This window comes from Notothenia rossii (genome assembly GCF_949606895.1).
Source record: "Notothenia rossii genome assembly, contig: scaffold_31, whole genome shotgun sequence".
NCBI classification, from domain to species: Eukaryota; Metazoa; Chordata; class Actinopteri; order Perciformes; family Nototheniidae; genus Notothenia; species Notothenia rossii.
Genome location: NW_027640282.1, coordinates 1,097,925 through 1,119,344, shown reverse-complemented (window position 1 = coordinate 1,119,344; position 21,420 = coordinate 1,097,925). Strand labels below are relative to the sequence as shown.

Sequence of the window (21,420 nt, the reverse complement as noted above, 5' to 3'; positions counted from 1 at the left end):
TTATTAAGAATTCTTAAAATAAGAATAATAATTCTTGAAATAAGAATAATTCTTGAAATAAGAATTCTTAAAATAAGAATAACAATTCTTGAAATAAGAATGCGTGAAATAAGAATTCTTAAAATAAGAATAATAATTCTGGAAATAAGAAATATATGGATTCTTGAAAAGTGGCAAATGTCCTGAATTAAGCAGAAAAACACTTATTCCATGCACAGTTATAAGCCAAATATACTCAAAACAAGTTGTCAAATTTTCTTTTACCATTTGTTTATTTCTGAATTCAAGTAGACAGATCTCAAAACAAGAACCTAGCATGCATTTTACAAAACGTATGAATGAATCATGACGATAATTTTAAACTTAAATTATAACATTGAAAACCACTCAACATTACTTTGTGTTAGATAACCAAAACTGAAGAATTATAACTTAAGAGCTTCAATATTACTGTTTTCTCTTATTGTTGAACAAAAATGATCAAACACTGAATGATAGAAAGTCATGTCTCTTGTGTCCAAAGTATCAATGCAAAAACAGATACTGGTACCAGTATCAATTGTTAACAATAACTAGCCCAACTACCACCTAGCTCACCCACATTGTATATGTGTATATGTCGAAGCGAGCATGAGTTGTGCCCAGCAAATGGGCACGACTCAATATATAGACCTAAAAATGACTGGCTTTTTAATTATATTACAAAGAGGAAAGTTGCAATTTTCAGCTGATCATTTGTAAAGTGCAATGATTACATTTGTATTGCTAGTTGCACCTTCAAAACAAAGGTGGGCATCCTGCTGGCTGAATGTGGGCAATGCCCACAGAGAGGTGGTTATGGCAAGTGACCCTTACTTTGAAGGTGCAGCTACCTGCAGTTTGAGGAAAGGAGGGCTGGAAGGAAATGATGGGCTGAATATTGCAACTTTGTTTTTGTACGTGAGTTGTTTTCTGGGATGTTATTCTCTCCCAACCTCGACAGACATTGCGGGTGAGCATTGTAGAAACAGGTTGGGAACCTAACTACCACCAAGATCTACTCCCCAATGAAAGCTTTCCACTCAGCCATGGCTTTTTTGTATGAGGCTGTGGCGTCTCGGTCATGGATAGTGTCCTTCAATATTTCTGTTTGAATAACAGAAAGGATGGTTGCAACACACTTCGGATAAGTGAGATGTATTGTGTAGTAATAGGCCATTAGATATAGCAAACCCTCATGCAGGTCTTGCTTGGCAAATGTAGTGATGGGAGTGGTTCCTATGGCGACAAGGCAGTTGGAGTCATCAACAAGTAAGACGGGGCTGGACAGAGATCTCTTCTGGAGGTAGACGGTGGGATCTTCTGTAGGCTAAAGGAGATAGCAAAACTCTAATAAACATCCATAACATAGAACTACTAAAGCAGACCCTCTACTACCATTATGTATATATTGCATCTATGATTGAAGTTATAATGCTTTGCATCTAGTTTGTGAATCCAAAGACAGCACCATTTTATGTACTAATGAAAATACAAAAACATGTCTTCCAATAAAATAATGAAAACAAATTGCTTAACCTCCTGCTGAAAGCTGGCTTACATGACCAGCAGTAAAACAGCTCTGCACTGATGTGCCGCTTTCTTCCAATGGATGGAACGGTGCCAACAAGCTCCAAATTGCCACAGTGCTTACGCTTAAAGTTAAATTATTAAAACTTTACTATCAATTGCCGCTGAGAGAATGTCCTTTCATGACAAGGCAGCTTAAAAAACAGCAACATATTTTGTTAAATGTTGTCCTAATTGGGAAAAGCGACCCCATTATAGACTTACAAAAAGGATAAAGCATGGAAGTAAATGGCTTTATAGACACAAGTAAAAAAAACATCAAGATTTGAATGTGACACAATTGCTCACCTGAAGAACATGTATCAATGCCTCACTGGCATGTCCCAATTTCTTAGGCGGTGCAGCTGGTGAAGGAAAGAGTGTAGGGAGTGCCTTGAACAAGGCAATCGAGAATTCCACTATGAGAAGAGAGAAGAGAAAACGCGAACAGGTGGATGGAAAGACAGACACTGTATTAACTGTTTTAGCTCACACAATCTGTATTAACATAACTACAGTTTAGACACATGAAACAAAGGATAATGCATATAAAGTCTATAAATATATAACTGACTTAAGGTCAAAGTTATTCAAGTTTAGGAGACATGCACTGTGAGGTTAATTTTGGGTGCATCAGATGACATGCTCCCTGGAGGTAGCCGATGTCTGTTGTTTAGTTGGTTGGTGTTGTGACTTAGTAAGCTACTGCTGCAGAGGTTGCATCAGACGCCATTAATGACGCACAAATTTGAAGTCCGTCCGTCATTCCGCCAATAACTGTTTCAGGAATTGCGATGTCATCTGGGCCAACCCAGTTGGATTTCTCCTAATTCCTTAGTGAAAAGTTGATCTCAGCAAGTTTGTGAATAGGTTTTAAAATACAACTTTTAGCTAGGAACGTAAAGTGTGATAGAGGGATCCTACTTATGGTAAGATAACAAAATAGTGTGAAAATGCCCCCAGAGCATTATCATTTTAGATTTATTTGGTCAGCCTTGCATCAATGACACACTCCTATTCACAGTCATATCTTCACCAACACACTGTAGACACTAAGAGGTGACTTACCACCATCCAGGGTCATAGGTGGTTTCATCGCTTTCTTCGAAACTGGGTAAAACTGCACTTTAGCAACAAAGTCGTCCCATCTCTTCTTTACTTCTGCTATGTATTTGTGGTTGTCTTTATCCAGGAGGCGACGCAGCTCAGACATCACCTACAGAGTGAATAAGTATTAAAATCTGGAACTTTTGTTGAAAAGTAAAAATGGGAAGTCGTTTACTAACATTCTGAAGATCCTTGAAGCATGGATAGGCATCCAGGACCTTTGTGTGCCTGTCCTCCACTTTCAGGAAATCACTGTCAATGAACAGTCTTCTTGCTTCAAACTCGAGATCAAGGAGTTGAGAGACAGCATCTTTGTTTTGTTTTTTATTCTTGTACATCTCATGCAGAGTCTTAAAATGCCTGGCCTGTGCTTGCAGACTATCCTTGTCCACTAAAATGAAAAATGAAAATGATTATGTGCACATAAGACTGTCAAAAATGGTCTCCCTTTAGAAGCAGCCCTCTTATGGCTGGGTGATGTCTGTAAAAATATTCAGACAACACACAAGTAGAAAAGTTTGGAAGACTCAGGACTTACCCTCTTCTTCCTCCCCGGGCTCTGGGTCCTCTGCTGGGTAAAGTGTACCGTGGAGGGCCTTTACCAGCTGCTTTTTGGCTCCCTGGTGTGAGTTGGGAGAACGGATGACCATACTGGATCGCTGGTCCGCGGTGTAATTGGGCAGCCGGCGGCCCGAGCGGGCTACTGTGGAAGCTAATGAAGATATTTTAGATATTTATTTGTCCTTTCAAAAATGCATTTTGTGCCTCACCACAATTGTCAAACAATAAATCAGAAAACGACAATGACATGCTCACATAACTATATATAGCTGCCTTTAAGGTTAAAATGTTCTCTACAAAATGAATGACAGAAAATGACCATAATATCTCTGTCCATTACAAACAACTTTTATGTTGCACATGATGTTATGCATTCAGCAATGTGTGGATATGCCTTTCGAGTAGAGAACCATATAAATGGAAATTAAGTTGCAATTCTACTTACATGTACTTTCATTTTCATCAGAACTGGTAAGAGTCTGATCCAAAATAATTGTTGATCCACCTGCGTCACTTGAGTCAGCATCATAATCTTTTCCTGAGTCACTTGCTGACAAGTCAAGGCAACGCCTCTTCTTTGGACAGCCCCTCTCTTGTGCAGGCCCTTGCCTCTTTTGCGGATACTTTACGTTCAGAAGCCTCTTTTTAAGTTTATTGTGAATGGTTGTCTGTGGGAAATAACAAAGTAACTTTATAAGAATTACTTAATCATTTTGATGAAGCCTTGACTTTTTTTCAAAATGTTAAGAGATGACAGTGAATTCAAATAATTATTAAGTACTTCACAATCAACAAAGTGCAAGAAATAAAAAGCCACACATTTTAATGACTTACATGTTTCACAGCTTCATCTTTGTCTTGTAACATGGGATATTACTCCACTACTTTCTTAGCCATGGCTGTGAGTTCAGGTTTGGAAGGGTACTGAAGCTCTTCTCCTTGTGGACTTGCTCTCAGGATGGAAATCATGCTGGTGAGTGTGTTCCTCACTAGCCTGCAACTCAACTCCTTGGACATTACACATTCCCCCTCTCTGCCTGTGCGGGCCATCTCAAAGTAATGTCTACGAGCTTGTTCCAACTCACTGTCCGTGTAGATCACATACTCTGGTGGACTAGGTAGCTGTAGGGTCATCTTTGGGCGTTTTTTCTCCAAAGGAGTGGATGTTGAGGGGAGACTATGTTTTCTACAAGGTGGAGTTCCTGTTTCAGAAGGGCCATCTTTATCTTTTAAGATAGGATTCTCGTCCTACAACAGCAGATAATGTCAAACAGTCAAAGTCAAACAATGGCGACAATCTGAAATAACATGTCTTGTGCAACTTTTCTTTTAGACCAAAGTAGGTAACCATTTACCTCTGGGTTGATCAAAGACCACACTCTTTTTCTCCTAAGAAAGTGTTCTGGCCCAGGAAAAAGGTCTCTCAAATCATCACGAGTGAGGGAGTGCATCAACACCTCATCGATGTTAGCAGCTATGAGGACAGCAGCATCATTACCAACATTTTACAATCCCAAATAATTATTTATCGTTTTGATTCAAACACAAATGACATACCCTTAAAAATTGACACTGTAACATCATCCAGTTTATCCATTGTCCCATCTATAACCTGGTAGGAAGAAAAAATATTAATTAATTATCATAATTTGATTTCAAACAGCTTTACAAACATGTGATTGAATATTACAGTGAATACAATCATTCCTTTTGGTTTAAGCTCTTAAATGCTTTTCATTTTATGTTTTTATCTGCTACAGAGGCTGAAAAATAATGGTTTTAGTCAGTGTGCGAAATACCCGTCAATATTCGGGGGGTCCCATCTCCCGATTGTTACGCAACACTGACATAGGAGGTTGCATTGGCTAAAGTTGTTTGGATGTACGTTGTTTTATATTACAGGGTTTCTCAACGGGGGCGTCAGCGCCCCGTGGGGGGCGTTCGTACAACCTAAGGGGGCGCTGGGAACGAACACGGGGTGTCACAACTTTGCTTGTGTAGTGGTCATTATCTTGAACTTTTTAAACTTTCATGGTTTTCAAATATTTTCGGTGCAAAAATAGGATAACTGAAATAAAAAGCCTATCTTCATATGGGTTTCTTACCCTTCTATCGTCTCATCTACTTTCTACTTTATGCTCAGTACCGTCATGATCGCTATAGTAACGCCGATAAACAAATCCACCTCATCGCAGTAGAGTGGTCCTTTCCGAAACTATTTCGCCCTCCCCTGACTTCCACTGGTTGGTTTGCGGGACATGCAAAGCAAGCGGTGGATGGGGCATTACACTAAGCAACATGAATCTCATCCATATTACATAGTAAGGCAACATAAGACGTGAATAAAGCTAACTCTGCTTAGCATGCTAATTGTAAACAATAGAACGTGCGCATTACATGTAGACCACTGCAATGTTGCTCATTACGTCTGCTAACCGATAAACACTTACTTTCATAAGGTACACACACCAACCGGCACATACGCATTTAACACTGATGTTACAGGCGCTTAACTTGTATAGTAACAAACTACTTTAATTACTATTTGGCCGCGAACTTAAACGTGCTACTCTCCGACTCAGAACGAAGGGACCCCATATTTCGCACACTGGTTTTAGTCAATACTGACAAAACAGCTATCTGTCCCTTGCTGTATCTCAATTTGCATACTTCTGTACTTACATTTACTGTTTTGAGTGTATAAATGTGTTCCAATCTGAAGCATGAAATATTTGTGTGCACTATAGGCCTACACTGCAAAAATTACTGATCTTGCCAAGAGTTGCCATCTTATATCTAGCCATAAATTCTTACTGGACTTGTTTTGAGAATAATGTACTATGCAAGAGCTGCTTGTGTAAGATGATGAAGCTTCTTTTAAGAACATTAGACTTCTGAATTCTTATTTGGTCAGCAAATCTTGAAATAAGGTATTTTACAAACAAATTAAGATAAATTACTGTCAGACACAGGTTTGGGTCACTGCCTCATATCAATTTGTTTTTTTTTTTAGCTGTAAGAACTTGTTTCAAGACATGTTACAACTTATTTTAAGAATCACATGGGATCCATTTAAGTCAGATTCATATTTATATCAGATGTTAAATCACAACATTAATTCCCAAAGCAATAACAAATCAAAAATATCAACTTGGAATGGGGCAATATATCGAAATTCAATGTATCACAATAGCTCAATTTAGTAATTATTTCATAGTAAATGATTCTGCTTAGCAAATAACATTGCTACAAAAATGTGTCTCAGAAAAAAACATAGTACCACACTGTCAGACTGAAACTTTTATTTAAGACATTTTATCATGGTTCTATCACATTTCAACCCTATATTGCATTGTCAATCACATTGAGATAATCTAATTGTAATCCCTATCAACTGTATCAGCTCTTCATATACACATCCTTACAATGCTCATTCAATGAACTTTCATTTCAAGGAGAACAAAAGTAGAAATAATAATAATAATCATACTTTCCAAAATCAAAATTCCCTGACTATACTATTTTGCAGGAAAAATAATGTTAGCTCAGTGCATTACTTTATAATGTTTTTCTCCCAACACATGTTTGTAAATAAACAAACAGTCAATACAACAACACAAATAAATCTGTATTTGGCAGAATTCTTTGTTGGATTAGACAAAAAAAGGTAATAAAATAAAATAGTAAAAAAGACATTTAAAAAAACACTTCGTACACATTTTCATGTGTTCTCTCAATAAGCTAGATTTCACTCAAATTATCATGTTGCATACACAGGTATAACCTTCCAATGCTCATTCAATGATCATCATATTTAGGTTTTAAGTGCAATGACATCCCTAAGGTTATATTTGATCAAAATATACACACTGTTTTCAAAACTCATCGAATAATAGGATGTATAATCAACAAGCTTTTCTGCATCTATCAACTCTGTTGCTTGGGCAAGATTGGGTACAGTGACTTCATATGCTAATAAATCTTTGTTAAAACACACAGTTTCATAAAGCTGATGTTCAAAGCAATACAATGAAGAATCTACGACATAAATGTTTTTTATAAGTCCAAAGATAGGTACTGTATCATTTGCATTAGTTATTATCAGAGACTTTCCGCTGATGTACTTGTTACCATTAAGAATAAGCCACTTGACTGAGACTGCATGTTGTATGCCATCAATCCCCAAGAAATCTCTAATTTTTGCTGTGATGTACTCTTTATTTGTCACTTCTGAGACGGGGCCCAATTCTTTCTCATGTAAAAATATTGGATGCTCAATGCCCATTTCATTTTGACAGCATTCAAGAAGCTGGTTATGGTTCACCAACGATTTACATACATTTTTGAAGTTCAATTTAGATGATCACTGTTTAAAAAAACAGTGCTTTGACTCAAATCTCATGCACATATGCCTTGTCAAAGGACCCAGAGAAAGAATTTGGGTAGGGAGATGCAACATGTAATGTTGCTTAGGCGTTACATTTTTGTCAGGAAAAAGTTGCTTAAACTGTTTTAGATGCTGCTCAATCATTTGTTTAAGTCTTAATACAGTTTGCAGAGATATGACAGGCGCAAACACTATTTGAACTATCTCAATTAATTCCAAAATAAACTTAACGTAAATATTTCCCTTCATATTGTTCAACAGGAAAGGCATGATCTTTAACAATATCAGCATTTGCCCAGAAGACTGTTTAAGTTTGTTATCATTAGATGACAAGGTATTGACACTGACAGGACAGGGCTTGTCTCGTACATCAATAGATGAAAAAGGAAAACTCTGCATGGCTGAATTGAAAATGTCCAACTCCATTTGTCCTGACAGAATAAGGTATTTTAACACACACTTAATTTCCATGGGTGCAACACCCTCAAGAATTATGTGCATTATGTCCTGTGGAGTTTGCTGAATGAGGTCAAAGGCTGGAAATTCAACCAGCTTGCTTTTTCTGTTTATTCCGTAGGTGGTTTTAAGGGCAGATTTCAAGAACTCTGTGCTGGCCCTTTCTATTTCAATGCACTGTCTAATGTGCTTTTCCACTGTCCTTTTAGTGAAACTTTGTTCGTTAAAATTGATTTGCATGTCCTCAAAGGTACATTCACAGTGCCTGCACTTGCTATATGCAAAATCAACTCCTTCATTAAAGCCAGCGAGCTCATGTTGCGCAAGTGTGTCACCACATAGTGAAATTAAAGCACCAAATAAATCCATTTCACCATTCTGTGTTTGTATTTTGACACCATTGTACAGCAATTTTAAGTCTTTATCAATTCTTTCTAAAACAACATCAACACCACACTGGTCAATATCATTCGTTTTTGCTATAGCAAGGAGTCTAATTGCTGCAAGCTTCGATCTAAACTTGGGGTCTATGTTTCCTAGAGTATAATAAACCATCAGTAATTTGTTTACAGAAGCATGTGACCGCAAGGGGTTGCATATCTCTATTTCATCAGTGTACAAGATCAGCTGCAAAGCAGTAGGTTTTATTGAAAACAGAGGGTGAGATTTAAAAAGACTCCCATCAACAATGTCATACAAAAACCCATCTTTGTTGCAGCTTTGTGGTGCAGTGTTGATCATATCAAAGATTCTGGAGTTGGACAACAACTGTTGTAGACTATTAATTAGGGGTATATAGTAAAAACTTTTGTTTTTGATTACAAGAACTCTTGAGTCTCCCTTTTTAACTCTACAAACGTTTTGAGACACAACTATTTCCTCTGGTTTCACTGGGTTAAAACAATTCTGAATGGTGCTATCCTGCATGTATGTGGTGGCCATTAGGGTGAAAGGATCCTGAAAATGATCAAATGTTGCCAATGCTTCCTCTTGGAGCTGCGCCGTACTCCCTGAATGACTCTCGAAGACCCTTTTCATTTTGTCTCTCAAGGTATCCAGAAGAGCCGCTTGATACTGTTGGACCCCAGAGACAATATCGTTGACACTCCTCTGAAAGAGAAAATAAAAAAATTAAATACATCAGAGTATGCATTTACAGTCCGAGTGTCCATAGCTAACTAACATAAATAAAGTGCCCCCATGTCTGAAAACAAGGTTGAAAATGACATACAAAGATTATCACCACTCTTCAACCCCTTTGACTACAGGCACACTTACATTCATTATGTCACTTAGCAGACACTTTTGTACAAAGCAACTAATAGATGCAATACCTGGGACAGGTGGCATTTTTCACGGACATTGATGGCAAATGCAACTGCACGTCTGGAAAGATTTCCGCCAGATGTATCAGCTTCTTCCTGGAGACATATTCATAGTAATATTACACAATTAGAAGAAAGACTAGTTAACTCAATTGTTGTATGTTTGAGTAATATTATCATGTAAGATATGGCTTTTAAACCAGCAGCCCCTGTCCAATATGTCTTATTTAAATAGTGTCTGTGAAAATAATTACAGGAAGAAGGACCTGTGTTCTGGCTAGTGAAAATTGCTATTTCAACCAGTGGCGGCTGGTCCATAGAGGCAGAGGAGGTTGCTCCTCCTCTATTTTTGAGAGGCAAGAGGAAGATCAAATCATCAATCAATCATTGTTTTACTGCTTAAGTTTTCATTGGACAGAATAAAGTAGAGATAAGTAGCCAACTAGTGTAGTAATAATAATAATTAGTATTTATATAGCAATGTCCAGATTAAAAGATTTCCAGAGTAAAAATAAAGAAACCCATATAAGACCCCCCTTCGCTACTAGTAACTAGGTAACTACAATTCTCAGTAGCTTGGCGGTAGCGTCACTATTTCCTGAATCAAGTAACTTTTCAGTAGCTTAACTCTTTTATTGATCAAGTAGTGTGGTAACAATCACTGAAGCTATTTTTTATATGGCTTAACACAGCAGAGATCCCATAGCACGTGAAGGCACCATTAAAGTAGCTTCACATGTAGTGAGCTACTTTTGCGGTGTTTGTGTAACTTAACTTGCTACATTTGACTGGTTGGTAGCTTCTGTGTAGTGAAGCTCCATAATGGTAGAGTAACTGGTAGCTTAGCTCACTACATTTTCAAAGTAACTTGCTCAACACTGCATCTTACCTGATCAGGAGGTTGAATCGGGAATTCCTCAAGCTGTTGCTCCTGCTGTGAAGGGACACATGTGCTGACTTGACTGTTGGTCCTTTGCATCCCTCGTGTTGCAGTGGCACAACCAGAAAAAATGGGCATATCAAAATGTTCAAGTCCAACTCTAGATGGTTCGGATGCAGTTGTCATCAACCCAGAAGGCGGGCTTCCATTTTCAAAATACAGAGCATGTCTACGTCTGATGTGGTAGTAGAAAGAGTTGAAAACTCTGTATTCTTCGGTACATCCATTAATTCCACATACAACACGGAAATCTGGACTGCGGCCATGTGCCTTGTTAATATGGCTCAGCAGAGACTTCAATGTTAACGCAAAAAAAACAAAGCAAATCACACACCGCCAATACGCCATGTTCCTCAAAATCTTCTGAACTGAGGAGGAGATGGAAGCTGACAGATTGATGTGACAGACAAAACATCTGCTAAAGGCAAACTTGAACCACAGCCTGCGCCAGTACTGTAATATCTCCTAGTTCTACTTTTTGGTGGGCTTTGGCACGTTGGTTGGGTCAAACCATATTAACAATGGGGGGGGGAGGTCTCTGATATATCCTTTTTAGTATGTGCTGCGATAGGAAAAATACAAAAAGCATATATTAGCAATTACAAACACTATCGTCACCTTTTTCCCCTCAAATGCTTAATTTTATCATCCCTATTTACTCAGATTATTATTTGTTGAAGGAGGAGTTCAACCCACTACTGTATCATTGTCAAGTAGCACGTTCACGAGGATAGAAAGAAGAGGTCACAGAAGAAGAGAAGAGAAGAGAAGAAGGTCACACATTTGAAGAGAAGGTGTGTATTCATATTATAATAAAAGCGCATTAATTTGTCACGGTACCAATATTGCTGGGTTAAAAATGCAATAAATATTATGTCTGTTAGCTAGCTAGCTAGCGCTACTAGTGAGCTAGCGCTGTTAGCTAGCGCTGTTAGCTAGCTAGCTAGCGGCGATGCTAACGTTGTTGTTCGGGTTAGCAAATCATTATAGACTGCTGAATTAATCCACAAAAATTGTCAGTTGCTTCTTTTTTACACCGGCATAGTGGTACGTTTATTAAATAATGAATTAAAAACGACATGTATAACTTTTATTTGTATCGTGATGTGTTCACCCGCCCACAACTTCCATTACGCAGTCAAAATGGTAACTAAGAGTGGAAAGTGTTCAGTGTTTTACACTGAACTATTTGACCGTTATAATGAACCATGCGGGTACTACCGGTACACTGCAAATTATTTGGTTCTTACCAAGAAAAAAAACCTTACATTTAGAAGTGTTAGATATTTTTTCTTGTTTTAAGAATTAATTTCTTATTTTAAGTCTTCAACTTAACAGTATAATCTTATATCAATCAAAACTTTACTTTTTTGTCTCAAACAGGCAGGGAATCCTAAAATGAGACATTTAACACTTAAAATAAGATGTATTACGTTTCTCCTCCAAAGTCTCATCAAAATAAATCTTGTTTTAAGATTCAATAACAAACTCAACATGCTTGATTCAAGAGTCACACAAAAAATATATCTGAAAACACACTTTATTCCGTGGATTTTAAGCATATGACAAATATTTGTTCACAAAACTGCACAGGGAGCACGAAACAGACAAGTTGGGAACCTTATAGGCCAACATATATTACATTACATTACATTATTTGGCAGACGCTTCTTTAAAAAGCGACTAATAACCGAGGACATAATCATGGCATACAACACTTGCACAGGGAACAGAACAAATATGCCAAGTAGGGAATTTTTTTCCCTTTTCTTTCTTTCTTTATTCATGTATTTATTTATTAATATTGTTTGGGGGGGTGTTTTCTTTATTTTAATTTTTTTTTGTTTTTTTCCCCCTCCATATTACCGTCTGTGGGCAATATCATTTTTTTTTATTATTATTTTTTATTTATTTTTTTTGCTTGTTTTTTGTATAAAATTCACAAAAACAAAAGAAACATACAATATTATTGTTCCTCCATATTACTGTCTGTGGGCAATAACATCACAAAGACTATATTTTATTGGTACAAAGGTACTGTCTTTGAAACTAACTGAAAAATAGGAGAGGCAGTCTAGTTCTTTAACTAATTCTGTGGCCTGGGCAGCATTGGGAACTGCCACTTCATATGCCAGCAACTCTGGACTCAGATTCAGTGTTTCATAACGCTGGAACTCAAAAGCAATAAAAGAAGAATCTATCAAAAATATGTCTTTTATCAGTCCAAACACTGGGAAATCATCATCTACATCTACGATAATCATAGATTTCCCACTAATGTACTTATTGCCATTAAGGATGTACCACTTTACAGAGACAACAGATTGCATGACCTCTATGCCTAACAAATCTCTGACTTTTCTCTTAACATAATCTACATTTTTAACAGCAGAGACAGGCCCTGATTCTCTTTCAGTAGCAAAAATTGGATGCTCAATGCCTATTTCATTGCAACATTCAAGGAACTGATTATGGTTTGCAAGTGATTTACAAACATTCTTGACATTTCATTTGGAAGCCCATTGCTTAAAATAGCTATGCTTAGCTTCAAATCTCATACACATACTTCTTACTAAAGGACCAAGAGATATGATCTGGCTTGGTAGATGTAGCATGTAATGCTGCTTGGGAATTACATTGGCTTCAGGAAATAGTTATTTGAACTGGTGCAGATGCTGCTCAATCATGTGCCTGAGCTGTAATACAGTTTGTAATGAAATAACAGGAGCAAGGACAATTTGAACAATTTGAATTAATTTGAGAATAAATGTGACATACTCATTATCCATATCATTAAAAAGAAAAGGTATTATTTTTAGAAGTATTAACATTTGTCCACACGACTGTTTTAATTTATTGTCATTGGCAGCTAAGGTGTTGACACTAATAGGGCATGGCTTATCTCGCATATCCAGAGGTGAGTAAGGAAAATGTATGATAGCTGAGTTAATCTCATCTAATTCTATCTGTCCTGACAGAATAAGTTGTTTCAATACAAGTTTTATTTCCATTGGTGCAACACCTTCAAAAAGTACATGCATTACATCCTGTGGAGTTTGTTTTATCAGGTCAAATGCTGGAAAATCAATTAATCTGCTTCTTCTGTTAATCCCGTAAGTGGTTTTGAGGGATGCTTTCAATGTTTCTGTGCTTGCTTTGTCTATTTCAATACATTGCCTGATGTGTTTTTCCAAACTTCTTGCAGTAAACAAATTTTCATCATACATGCTTTGCATGTCATTAAAGGAACATTCACAGTGTCTACATTTGCTATGAGCAAACCCTACACCTTGTTTAAACCCATCAAGGTCAAGTTGTGCAAGTGTGTCTTCACACACGGCTATCACAGCACCAAATAACTCAATTTCACCACTTGGGGTTTCAATCCTAACGCCATTGTAAAGAAGTGTCAGATCTTCCAGGATTCTTTTTAGTATAACATCAACACCCCATTGAGAAACATCCTTTGCCTTGGCAATAGCAAGGAGCCTTATTGCAGCCAACTTGGACCTGAATTTAGGATCAATATTACCTAAACTATAACAAAACATCAATAATTTATTCGCAGAGGCATGGGGGCCTAATGGGTTACATATTTCAATTTCATCGCTGTACAATAGTATTTGCAAAGCATTTGGCCTTTGAGAATATAATGGATGGGATGTAAAAAGAGCTCCATCAGTAAAATCATACAGGAATCCCTCTCTACTTCTTTGTGGAACAGTGCTCACCATGGAGAAGATTCTAGAATTCCTCAGTAACTGCTTAAGACTCTGAATGAGTGGTATGTAGTAAAAACTTTTATTCTTCAAGGCCATGACCCTTGAATGACCACGCTTTACCCAGCAAATCTTCTGGGATACTACAACTTCCTCTGGGTTGACTGGATTGAATAGTTCCCGGATGGTTTTATTCCGTCCGTATGCTGTGGTTGAGAAAGGATCCATGAATGTATCGAATGTAGCCAAAACCTCATTCTGGAGCTGAGCAGTTGTGTCTGGACGGTCTTCAAACACCCTTTGGACTCTGTCCCTTAGTGTGTGAAGGAGAACAGCTTGGTACTGTTGCACCCCTGAGATGACACTCCTGACAGTTCTCTGTGAAAATATCAAAATACACATAAAAAAATACCCTCAAATAATTATTGATTACAGGCCCACAGTTAACATTAAAATATAGAAAGGAACTACAATAGAATTTATATTTTTAAAAAACATTAACAAATTATTCACAATTATATCATTAGTCCTAAAGCATCTGTCCATCGAGCCAAATTTACCTGTGACAAGTGGCCCTGTTCCCGAATGCTGATGGCAAATGCCGCTGCAGATCTTGCCAAATCAGGTCCGGCTCTGGATGTCCCAGCAACAGCATCCTCCTTCAGAAAGCAATGCATACATTTAACACAATGAGGTTTGTGTGTAAAACTTACTAAAGCTGTGATAATACTAAGCAAGTAAATACCCGGCTCTATACAAGTTAACATTAACTTCACAAGATACTACTTTGTTTACAACTTAATACTTAACGAATGACTAAAGCGCATGAACAATGCAGTCTACGAGATTGTTTCCACACATCTTACAGTAGTTGAAAACATCTTGTACCATTTCTCCTTATGGAGAAAAGCAAGCCATAATTCAGGACGGATGAGGAGGAACGATCACAGCTAGCCAACTCTCTGAGATGATTGGCACTCAGAGATTAAAATAAATGGAGTTGTGTAAACTTACAGACGGGCCGATAACGTCAGGTTCAGGTAGAGAGGCAACAGGTGGGACGGCAACAGGAGGAACGACCACAGTGGTGTCCGCCGCAAGAGTGGTACAGTTGGCAAAAACTGACACACCAAATGTTTCCTGCCCCGAAGAGTGAGACGAATCCGTTGTACTCCAACGTGGTGGACGTCCAGTCGTGTAATACTCAAGGTGCGTCCGTTTAATGTGTCGAAAAAAAGAGTCGAAAACTCTAAAGTCCTTTTCACATCCATCAATGCCACAGTAAACCCAAAAATCCGGGCTGCGACTATGACTTGCATTAATATGGCTTAATAGGATTTTAAGACTAAGAGCAACAAAGACGAAACATATCAAACACCTCCAAACCGCCATGATGCCGACGAACGTGACAACGTCAGTGCAAGTGATTTCAAGGTTGAGTCAGTTGAGTTGAGCGTGAGAGACACGACACGTATCCTGCCAAGAAGAAGAGGAGGGAAACGAAGAAGAAGACACGACACGTTTTTTGGGAAGGAGTAGCGGCTCAATCAAGGTAAGGAAGCGTAACTGTTTTTTTATTTTCTTGCTAAAATCGTGTTTTTATAGAGGGGTTTGCTATGACTGTTCCTGTTTCTCAATTCCACTGGACCGGTCACTTGCTTAGCAAGCTAACTGGTGTTTGCTCGTGCATGCGTGTCCCAACGTCCAGCTTTGCAAAAAGGGTTATTTGCTGGATGAAACCCCACTCAAAAACGTTCGCGCTATTGACCAGAAGTGGGTACGTAGTTCAAGATGGTGTATAGTTTTTTTTATTATTAGACGCATGTGATTTTCATGGCTGTGGTGTATTTTGGTTATAGCTAGCACTCAAGACGCATGTTTTTTTTCCCGAGCTGACTACAGCTAGCACTGCTAGTCTTGTCGTTTGGCGGCCATTTTAGCATTTGTAACGCCCGCGGGCATCTATTTCCGATTAGAACAACCAACTTCATGTTCCGAGCATACACAAACGGTATAATTTGTGCGCAAACGTGTGTATGTGACAGCTAAAATCCACAGCACCCATGGCAGAGAGAGGGGACACACCGAATGGATTGTTAGATCGAAGTCTTGAAACCAATTTGACTTGCAAATGGTGATTATGGAATTTTCCATCACGACTCGAGCTCTCTGTGTAGTACGGCTACAGCAGAGAGTGTGTTGGCGCCTGTGTTAAGTGTGCATGAATATGCACTTTTTTTCCCCCTGCTAACGAGTTCTGGCTATGTGTTTTTGTTATAGCCTGCCGCCTGGTAAAGAGAATGGATGATTTTGACGAAGCCACTCGTTCGATATTGGACGGTAAGTGTTAGAAATTAAAATCAATGTTTTAATGGGGAAATGTAGTTTAAACATGCCGTCAGTTTTAATGCTCTTTTATACTGAAAAACCAGAAATTCTTGTGTACAAGCAGTTAAGCTTTTATTCTGAAAATCCTTCATCTCCGGTTAGCATTTAGCATGTGGCTAATATACGATTTCCTAAAGAGGTGAATTTAGTAGCGAAATGATATGGAGTGGTGCAAACCGAAGCCTACTGATTTAACACTACAACTATAGATGTCGAGATACTACCATGCTGAATATTAAATGAAGGTACAGTTTATTTGAATACATTATTGTTTACAGACGAGAGTAGCATGTGACAACATCCGGAATGACCGGAAACCAAACGAGCCGAGAAGTATTGTTTAGAGTATTGATTACAGCGTTTAGAATGTGTTAAGTGAAAAGTGATGAAAGAGAATATGAGGAGAAACGGTGTGTTAAGCATATATTGAATGTGAAAAGAACCTATCCTCTGTGTAAATGCAATAACGGACATTGGAGACGAGGTGAGCCGGCTGGCGGGGAGGAGCCAGCAGAGGATATATAAACAGCACCGGAGGAGAGATCCAGCCTCTTCTCTTCCCTATCGAGGAGAGCCTGATCACAGCTGTTTGTCTGACTGAACAATATTCTGTCTGTAACACTACCGCGCCTTTTTAAATTAAAGTACCCAATTGAATTTTCACAGAGACTCCATTTAGTCTCCTATTTTAAAGCTTCTCTCCTGTTCGGGAGAATAACGAACACAGTTAACAATCTGGTGAGTTCCCTGACGTGATCTCGCTGACCGAGGAGAGAAAACCAACCGGCTGTTTCCTGGAGACGCTTGCAGCCATTCGACACACAAGAGCTCAAATCAATCGGTAAGAAGATGCCTGTTATGACAAAGATTCTTCACTAGTTAAACTAGGCAAAGTTAGATTTGTGTGTTTGATGGCAGCCGGCTGATCCTGAAAATAGCTGTGCATTTTAATGTTAAAACAACCCAAATTGATAAAATAATCACTCTAAAACCACAAGGCGTTGTTTTGTCACAAGCAGGGTGAGTTCACACTTTCTTTTGTTCCATTAACCCTGCATGCTATTAACCACGTGTGGGTGTTGAATTTTAAATATATAGTGTGTGGACATTGTACTTCGGATAGGTGCCTTGCTGCTTTCACATGGGTGTCTCTTGTTACGTTAATAGTTATTTAGCCTATGACGTAAGGGTATATAGCCCATTTAACGATTTTTTGTTAAGATCTGGAGACATAGCGAATCGGTTAAGGGCCGAATAAGTGAAAACCAGCGGGGCATAGTGAATCAACTAAGGGTTAAGACCGAAGTCAGTGCTTTAAAGAAAGTCCTTTTCAAGAAAGGCTTGGTTAAGGTCTAAGCCTTTATCAGTGGTTAAAACTGTTCTGTTTAAAAAAAGATATTGCGGGTGGGTTACGGTAATCGGAGTTACAGCAGCAGTGCAGTAATAAGACGACGGTCTATTATCAGTGGCTGATAGGTCTCCATATTAGTCCCAGTTTGGCGTGTCCAAATAGCAACAGTTAACCATAGTCGACTATAAAGTCAAATATTACGTGAACAGGTTTATAGCTAGTGCGTAAGGGTTCCTAACTTTAAGTGATGATATTAATAAGATAAAGCCCATAGTCGACTATAAAGTCAAATATTACGTGAACAGGTTTATAGCTAGTGCGTAAGGGTTCCTAACTTTAAGTGATGATATCAATAAGATAAAGCCCATTTTGTTCATAGTAAACTAGATAGAAATGTGGTTATTTTAAACTAAGTGTTGTTTTGGCTTGTATTTCAGGGTTTATAATACCACACCAGTGGTTTACTTTGTTACGGTTCGTTTAAAGATCACCTCGCCATTGTTTAAACTCCCACCTGAGAGCCGCATGGACAAATCTCTTTGTCTACAGGTCAGAGTGCGAAATAATCGGGTGCCATCTTGTTTACACCCCACATGTGGAAAAACAAAGACAAGGCAATCGCCATTTCGTGAAATGCAAATTCAATTTGCTCCTTTTGCTTTGAATTTGCATTTACACAGAGCATCCACCAATTAGAAGTAGCAGAGTAGAACATTTAGCAGACTATTTTTGTAATTATGAGAAGGATACAGATTACAAGTGATGTTGTTCCCCCACACAGAAAACTATTGTGTCCACACAACTAGTGAGGTCAAGATGTGACGGAGCGACAGAGACTGGCCCAACATTTTCCAGCCAGTACATAGATAGACCCCGTCAGAAGACCGGGGCTGTGTTTAAAGGGGAACTTCATTTATTCTTAGCCAGAAGTGCAGTTTTTAATCAAACAATTATGTGATTTATGGAGTCAGATTACATTTTTCTCTTAAACACAATTTTATAATCGGTCTGAAGTATCTGTTTTAAGGCATGAGCCGCAGATTAAATAACATAACACTGATGAAGAAGTTGTAGGGTTTTTACAACAGTTTCAAGAATCAGTCTTTATTTATTTATTCTTGAGTAACTTTACTGATTTATAGTGTAGTGCGTAAGGCAATATCTCATTTGAGTGAGGGGCACCAGCCCTTCATGCAGGTCACCCTCTGTGAGAATAGTTCATAATTTCCCTCCAGTTTGGAGACAGATTATTTTATCATATGTTAGTTCAGCAGTGTCAACCAATCCTCTAATCCTAGAGTTATTGAGACGCATTAGCGACACCAGGGGTATTGTTTTTCGCAACGATGATGCATAATACCATGACAAAAGCCATTATTGAAACAAAGCCGTTATTGAAACAAGTAAACTATTAGAAGTGCTAATGGGAAATGTTTTGTGAATATGCATTTATGCCATCAGAAAGCCATACATCATATGATATTTTTGTACGCCTTGTGGGTACACGGAGAAGTTATATTTATTTAATGCAACGTTATGGGTTTTACATGTCCTGTTCAGAATAGGGTAATCATTGCAATATTAATTGAGCACTTTATGCTCAAAGGAGGGAGTGTCATGATTATACAGATATGTTGATTTCAGTGACGTAGTTAATAAATAATAACATGTAGTCAACAATAGGTCATAAAACAACAAGAGGTATGCCAAAGCTTGGGCCTTCTCCAAGGAGGGAGTGGTCCAGTTTTAGATATTAGACAAATAGAAGTGGATGAATATGTCAGAACTCTTAAGTAATATTATGCAAGTTTTGTCTACACAGCAGGCTAGGAAAACTACAGAGATACCAGACGAGACACCAGAAGAGACTCCTGTTCGGCCAGGTGATTGGGTGAGGGTGAAGGTTCACAAAAGACAGTGGGCTGATCCCCGGTGGACGGAAGCGTGAAAAGTTGTAACAAACTTCACACGCGCTCCGGTTTAAAGGTAAAGAAAAAGGAGCAAATTGACACCACCTCACACATTGTCACCCTTCACTGGCGACTTCCAGAACATTATTGGGAGTTAGGACTGATTTGGCAGAGCTGGAACAAAACAATAAATAGAAATAAGATAAAGATAGAAACAGCTCAAAAGACAAATTGTCTATAGATTTTTATAGATTGTACATTAATGTGAAAACCTATTTTTTTTGTTTTACATCTGAAAAAGAGTCCAATTTTTTGTATGTTATTTTTGGACTCATTATTTAAATTCTGTAACGGACACAACCAGGTTTAAAATAGAGATGATGACGAGAACAAAGCCAAACCAATTGTTGGGTCCCCTAGGGATAAGAGTCAGAATAGCATTGTTGATTGTGCTCATTACACTTGGCACCTTGTTGGTTGGATGGGGAGTACAATATCAAGTAAAACATGGAACCATTAGTTCACTCATAGGGAATGCCCACATCACTAACAAGACTCCAGCTGAGTTTCACAGACTTTCACTTATCCTCAGAGCCAAAAGATCAGCTGAGCAACAAGAGGAGGAGTTAGAAATACTCGGTCCCAAACAAGAGGCGGTTATAATCAAGATGATTCACCCCCTTATATGCAGTTCTTGTATCAAATGATGAGATGGGTTTAAGTGATCGGGATATGTAAGTGATGGGGATTTACAGATTAGGGGAATCACTAAATACACTGGATCCATGTTTTAGTCTGTACCAGAAACACCCCCTGTTAAGTTTATGAACAACCGATCGGTGACCTGAGTAGAATTATTGAAAATGATTACAGTTGAAACAGGCTACTAACCCAAAAGTATAGCTTTGTACGTACAAACTCTATGAACAAAATTTCCTAGCAGACAGTGGCGACATTGCAGATATGTCCAGTCACCAAAGTTACTTATGTTCTAAATAACAGTGAGATTTAAAGTGATGGAGAAAATATGGAGACGTTCCTTTATAGTGTGTGAAATATGTGGTGCTTGAAGCAACTAGGTATTTAAATTTATGGAAGAAAATGGTTTCCTGAAAGAGTTAATTGGAGTAAACATGTTACAGTGGGTGAAAACAATGTTTAGGGATATGGTACAATTATTAGAAAACATTAACTGGGCTTAGATGACATTTAACATCAAAGAAAGATAGTATGGTTAGGAAAATAGAGTGGGAAAGATTGGATTTATTTTACCTCAGTGTGTTAACTATAGATAATGCGTCCCGAGATCTCTCTCTCTCTATCTCTCCGCCTGTCAGAACGCTACGACCCCAACTTCCAAGCAGACAAAAGACCTCACCACGGAAGACTCCTCCTCCTCCATCGAACAGACAGAGAAGCAGAGCTGAACCATCTCCACCTGAGGCATCCAGAACTACAGGTGACACAAAAAGGCACACTCTCATCGGTCCCCCACAGGACATGAAGTTCCAAGCTGAGCCACAAGATTTGGACACAAGAGCAGAGTGGGACATGAGAGCGGAATACGCCCTCCATGCAACAAAGTAGAGACTGTAAAGGAGGAGATGAAAAGCAAAGCAGTTGGGACACTGAAGAGAGTTACAGCGGAAGGATCCAAGCGCAGATGGACTGAGGAGAAGGTGGACGGAG

At 38.4% G+C, this 21,420-nt stretch overlaps 2 protein-coding genes and 1 long non-coding RNA gene across 3 annotated transcripts; all 3 read right to left on the bottom strand.

Annotated features, from left to right (window-relative positions):
* Positions 1 to 700: 700 nt before the first annotated feature.
* On the bottom strand, positions 701 to 3,869 carry LOC307026850 (uncharacterized protein). The gene is made up of 6 exons (XM_079694990.1): positions 3,701 to 3,869; positions 3,233 to 3,406; positions 2,874 to 3,085; positions 2,656 to 2,803; positions 1,897 to 2,006; positions 701 to 1,348 (listed from the first exon to the last, which is right to left on the bottom strand). Exons 2-6 carry the CDS (start codon positions 3,342 to 3,344, stop codon positions 1,037 to 1,039), a joined length of 894 nt encoding a protein of 297 aa, XP_079551116.1. The 5' UTR covers positions 3,345 to 3,406; positions 3,701 to 3,869; the 3' UTR covers positions 701 to 1,036.
* Positions 3,870 to 4,128: 259 nt separating this feature from the next.
* On the bottom strand, positions 4,129 to 4,975 carry LOC307026852 (uncharacterized protein; the record flags this gene model as incomplete). The annotated part of the gene is made up of 3 exons (XM_079694991.1): positions 4,813 to 4,975; positions 4,611 to 4,729; positions 4,129 to 4,503 (listed from the first exon to the last, which is right to left on the bottom strand). Exons 1-3 carry the CDS (start codon positions 4,850 to 4,852, stop codon positions 4,129 to 4,131), a joined length of 534 nt encoding a protein of 177 aa, XP_079551117.1. The 5' UTR covers positions 4,853 to 4,975.
* A 4,034-nt stretch (positions 4,976 to 9,009) lies between these two features.
* Positions 9,010 to 10,816, bottom strand: LOC307026853. Its single transcript, XR_013804465.1, has 3 exons — positions 10,313 to 10,816; positions 9,433 to 9,519; positions 9,010 to 9,208 (listed from the first exon to the last, which is right to left on the bottom strand). It is a non-coding gene; the product is annotated as an uncharacterized lncRNA (long non-coding RNA).
* Between the last annotated feature and the right edge of the window lie 10,604 nt (positions 10,817 to 21,420).

Bases quoted from the DNA above. Each gene is read 5' to 3' on its own strand.
- LOC307026850 (XM_079694990.1), bottom strand. From the start codon at position 3,344: ATGGTCATCCGTTCTCCCAACTCACACCAGGGAGCCAAAAAGCAGCTG. The intron at 3,086-3,232 runs GTAAGTCCTGAG...TTTTCATTTTAG, and splicing joins GCCCGGGGAGGAAGAAGAGG to TGGACAAGGATAGTCTGCAA. The intron at 2,007-2,655 runs GTAAGTCACCTC...CTCTTCTCATAG, and splicing joins ACCTATGACCCTGGATGGTG to TGGAATTCTCGATTGCCTTG.